At 47.9% G+C, this 7,747-nt stretch overlaps 1 protein-coding gene across 1 annotated transcript in view; it reads right to left on the minus strand.

The window, feature by feature from the left end:
• Nucleotides 1-7,022, minus strand: part of LOC104847954 — a 41,673-nt gene extending 34,651 nt beyond the window's left edge. The window contains exon 1 of the mRNA XM_010603616.1: nucleotides 6,893-7,022. Coding sequence (XP_010601918.1) covers nucleotides 6,893-7,022 — 130 coding nt within the window. The remainder of the gene's footprint in view (nucleotides 1-6,892) is intronic.
• Nucleotides 7,023-7,747: the final 725 nt, after the last annotated feature.

A 7,747-nucleotide genomic window follows, 5' to 3' on the forward strand; every position in this document is an offset into this window, starting at 1 on the left:
AGGCAGAGCTGAAATAAGCCAGATGCTCCTGGACTTGCAGTGGGTGGCATCCCAATAAACCCAGCATCAAGGGAGAATGCCACCCCGACGTGAAATCCCAGCACTTGGGAGGATAAGGCAAGAGGGTTGCAAGTTCAAGCCCAGGCAAGAAAACTTAACCAAAATTTTATCTTAAGATTAAAAAAAAATTTTTTTTAATGTTTGTGACATGGTTTCACTACGTAGCTCAAGTGGCCTCAAGCCAGTGGTGATCCTCTTGCCTCAGCCTCCCAGAGAGGGAAATTACAGGCTTTTGCCACCTTGCCAACTTTCTACGAGGGTTTGTTTGCATGAAAGCCTACACTGGAGGCCACCGAGCTTGCCGTCACTGTTAACACAGCACACCTGAGAGGCACCGGGGTGCCTGGGGTGGGAGGAGGGTGTCCCTTTTAGCCCCTGAGTAGAATTTTACCGAGTGGATGCTCTGGGGTCTGATCATCCATTCAACAGCTGAAGGATGTCTGAGTCTTTTCCAGTGTTTGCTAATTTTGAATAAAGCTGCTAAAAGTGTTTGCACACAAACTTTCTATGCAAATCGTTTTTCCCTTGGCTAGATCTCAGGAGTCTGTCCCTCACATGCATGCCATCCTTTGCAGGACATCAGTCTGTTATCCCAGGGGCTCTATATTCCTGCCAGCAGCAAGTTACAGTTTAGATCCCTGCTCCTCCTCGCCACACTTGGGACCCCCATGCTCCCAGATTTTTTTTTTTTTAGCTCTGCAGTGGGCAGAATGGACTCCCACCTTCTGCTGCCACGGGAGATAGCCCCTGGGAATGAAGATGCCAATTCATTCCGGGTCCTATTAGGGTCAGGATGTCCCCCGACACTCAGAGAGACTGAGTGGCCAGTGGACGCACAGGGAGGTGCTCCCTCTGAAGCCGCCTGCCCGTGGTTCTCACGTGATGTTAGGACTCCCGATGGTTCCACCTGGTGATGAGGGAAGTCGAGGAAACAGGAGAGAAGCAGCCCCAGGGTGCAGGGGGTGCCCATCATCAAAGGTCAGATGAAAAGGAGCAATAAGCAAAGTGCCCTTGGTCCGAGGAGTGAGAGCCAAGGGCGTGCGACTGCTAAACCACTACACCTGACTGACTGGTTTGGCACCGCCCTAATTCCCGGTAATCTGAATAAGATTAAAGGAACAGAAAATGGATGCACATTGAGGTAATTTTTTTTTTTTTTTTTTTTTTTTTTTTGGTGGTACCAGGGATAGAACTTGGGACCCTGTACTTTTGAGGCAGGCAACAGAACCACTGGGCCAAATCCCCGGCCCCGAGGCCAAACTCTTAAGTGAAATAAATAGGAACCTCATGTGTAAATATCAAATAGTTTTACTGGCGTGAGAAACTAAAAGTGTAAATAAAGATTAAAATGTATAATTGATAATGTGAAATAGGAAGAAAAGGTCTAAAGGGGTAGGGGAAAGGAAAAAATATGAGAAAAGGAGAGAAAAGGAAACAAAGTATGTAAATAGGGAAGGGTGGAGGGGGTGAAGGGAGGGCAGGGGAATGGGAAAAAATAAGAACCAAGATACATCATGTAAAGGTACAAGTTCCCAATGATGAATGTCACTCTATTGTATATCTAAAATGTACCAATAAATTTAATTGGAAAAAAAGAAGATTAAAGGAGCAGAAAGATACCGTTAAGGTCCCTTGCTGCCTTTGTTACTTGTGCACCCCATGCTGTTTCTCCTCTCACAGGCCTGTTTGCCATCCCTGCCTCGGAACAGACTGCTATGGACTGAAACCTCAATGAACCGTAAGCCAAATAAACCCCTTCCGGTTCAACTCTGGACACAGGAAGTTTGTCTCAGCAAAGACAGAAAAGTAACTACCACCCCCAGGAACCCTGCAGTGGGAAAGGGAGAGAAGGGAAGACATGCTGTTGAATAAATGTGACATAAAAGCCTGGGGACACCTCAAACCTACTGGGGGGACCTTTGAGGGTGCAAAATTCTTACTGTGGGACCTGACTGAGCTGAAGTGACTCCATGCGGGCCTGCTAATGGGCCAGAGACCCTGCTTCCCCCTCTCCTTATCAAACATCAAGAAAGATCTGCTCAAACTTTCAGGTGCTAATTGCTAACTTGGTTAACAGCTCGCCCAGGGACAAATGGTATGACAAAAGGTGACCATAGAACATTTCCTGCGTGAGATAAGCAGTGTGTTTGGAATCTTATCCCCTGGTAGTTCTGTGAAGGCCCTGACCTATATTTGAACGTTTTTGTTTAGAAAAACCCTATAAAACAACCTCAGCCCCTGAGCAGTTGCCTCTCTGAGCTAACAAAGGTCTGTTTACCATCTAGCCTGGTGTGTTCCTTCCTGGGTGACTCTTGTTCCTCCGTGTGGAGCTCCCGGAGCCTGAGCTATAGGTCCCAGCATCGTGGAGGCCCTTTTGGCTGTTCATGGCTCCCAGAAGTAAGGCCCTGGGTCTTGCATCCGGAGCCCTCCTTGGGCTATAGGACTCAGAATCGTGGAGGCCTTTCAGCTGTTCACACTCTGTGGAGTGGAAGTGAGACTTTAGGTCTTACATTACGGACAAGGAGGAGCACAAAACCTTCATCGTTTCGGTAACTTGTGATTTGATTGTGCAGCTGAATCTGACAACTGGGCCTATGAGAACAGAAGAGTATTCTGTAAAAAAAGTTTCTGTTAATCTAGTTGTTTTTTGCTGGTGGTGGTGGTGGGTTTTTTTTTTTTGGTTTTTGTTTTTGTTTGTACCAGGGATCAAACTCCGGAACTTGTGCTGCAGCGGACCACTGAACTAAATCCCCAGCTCTGTAAATCTCAAAGTATTGTGAAATAGAGGGTTTCAAGCAAGCATGTCAATTATAAATACATTTAACTACAAGTAAAAGAAAATACAGGGCTGGGATTTAGCTCAGTGGTTCTGGCACCTGCCTTGCAAGTGGCAAGGGTCCAAGTTCTATCCCCAGTACCAAAAAACAAAAAATCCAACCAATGGGCTCAGAGCAAACATAAAGCAAGGATGAAAGCAGGCTGCTGCAGACAGGGAAGTATCTCACTATGTCATCAGACCCATCGCTTCTAAATCTTTCTTCACTGTCATCAGTTTCATAGTCTATAGCCTCAGGGTTATAAGATGGCTGCTGAAGTTCAGGCATTGCACCTGCATTCAAGGCTAAAAGAAGGAGGAAGGTAGGAAAGGATGACACCAGCTGAATGTACTCCTTAAATCAGGAAAAACAAAATCTTCCTAAGAAAACATTCATCTCACTGGCCAACACTTAGTCACAACATGGCCCACAGAACTACGACCATGTGAGAGACTAGGGAGAGGAGCTTTTCGCTCTCCCAGGCTCTCAGAGGGAGGAAGCAAGTTCTTGGGATTTGAATAAGTACAGGCTTATGCTGCCCGAGGGGGAAGCCCTGCCATTAAACATCTGGAAGCCTTGTCCTGGAGCAGAGTGGAGTTTAGAGGTCCCCGGTGTAGAGGGAAGGTCCCCTCTAGGAGATCTTTTCTCTTAGCACTATGGGTTGAATCCAGGGCCTTCACACTAAGCTACATCCCCAGTCCTTACTAAATTATTCTGAGACAAGGTCTCACTAAGTTGCTAAACTGCCCATGCTGGGCTCACGGCCCCCCAGAAGGGCTAGGGGTGGGTGGTAGACATCTGTGCCCAGCGAAGGGTTAATGATTTGAGAAAGGAGCTAGGAAGGGGTGGGTAAAGAAGGAGCAGCCAGATGTCAGAAAAAGGAGTGGGCAAGAGATAGAACTGGGGGGAGCAGGCCGCGTGGGGAGAGGGCAGAGGAGGAAACAGGGCCAGCAAATAAGGGCAGAGTGGGAGCTAAAGGCAGCTGGTATAAGGGTCAGTTACAGGTAAGAGAGTCCCAAAGGGGAGGGACTGAGGGACCCTGAGTCACCCTTTCCTCCTGACTGCTTCCCTGACCAGCGAAAGGTCAGTCTGTATTTTTGCTTGTTTCATTTACTTTGTTTTGATATGGGGGATCGAACTGGCTTGTGAGGTGGGCGGTGGCACCACCGAGCTAAATCCCCAGCCCTGCATTTTTGTTTGTTAATAAAAACAGCCCATAACTTTTGTTAACATAAAGGTGTGTTGTCAAAACAATGTTGTCCCTGGATGGGGTTCAAGGAGGTCACTCTAGGCTCTACCACCAAGCTAATGCAGATAATACAACTGGGGCTACAGGACCACTCCCCTCCACTCCCCTGAAACCGGGCAAAGGCCCAGGATGAACCCCCTGACCTTCATCTTCAGGCCTACTGCCTGGAGGCAGAGATGAGAAACACAAAGACCTGGGCCGGGGATTCAGCTCAGTGGTTCCACCGCCTGCCTCACAAGCACAAGGTCCCAAGTTTGATTCCCAGGGGTATCACCTCTGTGATGAATGCTGGCCTGGTATCTGACCCTATAGAAATGGGGATTCTAAAACAGGGGATGATTTCCCTCCAAAGAAATTGGGCCACCTCAGATGCCTTTCCCATGAGGGTGGGGAAGGCCATTACCCAGTCTGAGAAGGTGCACACACAGACTAACAAGTACTTGTAGACACAGACTCGGGGAAGCTCAGTGAAGTCCACAACCACATTTTCAAACGGGGCTCCCTGAAACTCTGTACACCAGGACCAAGCTTGGGTCCTTGACTTGAATTATCGCAGGTACATATTTTACGTTGCTCACACACTATGGGGGCTATGCTGGAGAGCCTTGGGTCACAGAAATGTTAACATCGGACAGTCTTGAGAGCTGTTCAGCCCATATAAGTGTTCTGATGAGACTTTTTGACAAAAGCTGAAGCTAGGGCCATCTTCACATTTTCAATATCTGCCTGGGAGGTACCTTCCATCCTCGGTCTCAAACCAAGTACTCCTATGTTGTAAGTAATTATGGTCCCATTCTGTCAGTGGACTGGGGAACAGCATGGTGGCCACAGCCACTGATTTTGTCATTCTCCTGGAGGCCTGATCTTGCTTTATGGTTTTCCAAAGTAGCCATGGTATCTCTCTTTCAATGTCCCCAACAGTGCATGACTGTTACTCCTTTAGGGGCCCATTAGGCATCTAAGAGTTTAAGGATTTTTTTTTTTTTGCCATATTTTATGTCTTTTCTTCCTGAGTTTATTAGACCCCTTTCTTTGTATAAAGCCTGATGTATGTGACAGGTGATAAAGGCATATTTAGAGTTGGAGGGCACAAGTTAGTACAATGAGTTCTGCTTTTTGGCAGAGACTTTGCCTCAATGATGCAATTCAGGGTTACCTGATCCTGTAATTTAGAGCCCCTCCAGGTATTTCTGGATGCCAATCTATGCCTTGTAAGAGATGAAATTTGTTTTTGGCAAACTGGCTCTGCCCCTGGCTTTAGCTCTACAATTACTGGAGGTAATGTTTCAAGCTAATCTGGATGGACTGCCTTTAGCCCATACCCCAGGTACTCTGAAGGGAAATGCGGGTCCCTGCTATTAGACACCATTTTTTCCCTTGGGGAATAGTGAGTCATGATTTTTGCATGTGGTTCACACAGAGTCAGGGCGGCCTGTCTGTGGTAGTTGAAAGTTATTTGGGCCTGCAGCTTTCCTAACAGGTCTTGACCCATGAAAGCCACGGGACAGTCGGGAGGTACAAGTATTTGTGCTTCATGGCCACCTAAAATGCATCTTCAGCCAGATGTGGTGGCACACACCTGTAATCCCAGCACTCAGGAGGCTGAGGCAGGAGGATCTCGGTGAGTTCAAGGCCAGCCTGAGCTATGTAGTAAGACTGTCTCCAGTGCATCTTTGTGGCAGCAGGAAAGGGCGGTGTGCTTGGTTGCCTGTGGCCCTAATGATAGTGCCTTGTCTCTGAGAGAGGGGTTCTGGAGTTTGGATCACCAGAGAATGCTCTGTCCCAGTGTTCACCATGAAGTCAGTGGACCAGCCTCTCACATTTATTTGGACCATGGGCTCTTGGGGACCTAACAAAGTTGAGCCTGGTCTTTTCTAGTCTTGCTTATATTTTCCCATGGTGGCCAGTCTTACAAAATCATCCTCTGGTGCCCCATGAGGTCCCTGAGCTGGCTGGTATTGGCCCTAGACTACTTGACCTCTGTCTTCTTATTTGGGGGAGATGGGGAGATTTTTCCAGCCAGGCATTCACTCTTCTATTGTTCATACCAGCAATACTGGGCACATCCACTCTAATCTAGCTTTGTCCCCAGTGGGGTGGCCCTTCTGTCAGCTTCCCCATTGGCCTCTGTAGCAGATTGACTAATGGTCAGCTTGTAACACCCAGCTGAACTGAATCAGTGCGGTCTGGGCATGGAGGATCCACCTGAAGATTGTTACCAATGGCCATAGAAAGAACTGGGGAGGAAGATCTTGGCCTGTTGATTTTCTAGGAGAATCTTGCTGCTGATGGTTTTTCCTGATGTGAACTAGGCTGTTCTCATCAGAGGAGGAGCTCGGGGCCTCGCTATCCCTGGGAATGGCTGCTGCTTTCATCAGTGAAGCTCTGATCTTTACCGTGAGCATCACTTCCTGGCTTCCATGTGGATCCCTCAGCCTGGTGGCACAGATCCTTCATCTCACTAGAGTATATTTTCTGGCTTCCACCACTGGCCTTTGGGCCTTCCAGGTGCAGACCCTCAATACAGACAAGCATGAGACATTGCCATGGGCTCTAGGCCACCGGCTGGACTCGAGGAGGACATTGCCTTGGACTCTAAGCCGTTAGCCGGACTTTGTGGGAAACTGTTGGGATCCAGGCCCTCAGCTGAATGTTTTGGGCTTCTAGTGGGTGGCTAATCTCTTGTGGTCCTAGCATTTGACTCTTCAGGTACTTATCATAAAATGACCTTTAAGTTATGTGTCCTGTATTTAATGTATTCCCTCACCAATCCTGCTGACTACAACAGCCTCCTTGTTGGTCTCTTCATTGGCTTCACTCTTTGCCCTGGACATGTCCTCATGGGGATATCCCAATTGTTCTGCCAGCAAGTCTGTCTTTTTCTTTATCTTGACCATCTCCCCATCAGGCCTCCTGGACTCGGTTGACAAACACCTTTGTGGTAACCTCCAACAGTTGGTTGGCATTTGCTTCGGTGAAACCCTCTAGCTTCTGTAGTTTGCTCCGGATATCTCCCTGGGCTTGGCTAATAAACACATTTATCATCCATTAGTTCTCAGCCACTCCTGGGTCAAAGAGGGTGTACAGGCAGAATATTAACATAGCTTCTTGTAGAAATGACTTGGGCTTTCTTCTGGCCTCTAGAGTACTTTCAAAGTCTTGTTCATGTTTATGGCCCTTTTTCTTCCAGCCTTTAAACCATTAAAGAGGGCTTGCTGGTACCGTTCAATCAGGAGAAGTCCCCCCTCCACAGTCAGGTCCCCCTGGGGATCTTCTCCTGGAAAGTGGTCATAGACGTAAGCCTGGTGCCCAACATTCTTGCTCAGGCATTTTCTAACCCTTATAGAGCAACCTGAGTAACCCGGTGACACTCCTCGGTGTTGAACAGGGTCAGAAAGGATGGTCAGCAATCATCTCTGTGGGCTGGTCAGTCTGCATCATGGACTGCATCAGGTCAATCAGCTCCTGGGATTTCTCTGTGCTTGAAAGGGTATGCTTCTTCCAATTAAGGAGGTCCGTGGTAGTGAAGGGTTGGTGCACTAACACTCATTTGGCTCCCTGGATTTGCCCCTGTTCATTATGTTTTTGTTGTTTTGTTTTGCCCCCACCCACCCATCCCCCG

The sequence above is a fragment of the Fukomys damarensis genome, unplaced genomic scaffold (assembly GCF_012274545.1).
Source record: "Fukomys damarensis isolate Sample0158 unplaced genomic scaffold, DMR_v1.0_HiC HiC_scaffold_34, whole genome shotgun sequence".
Classification (NCBI taxonomy): domain Eukaryota; kingdom Metazoa; phylum Chordata; class Mammalia; order Rodentia; family Bathyergidae; genus Fukomys; species Fukomys damarensis.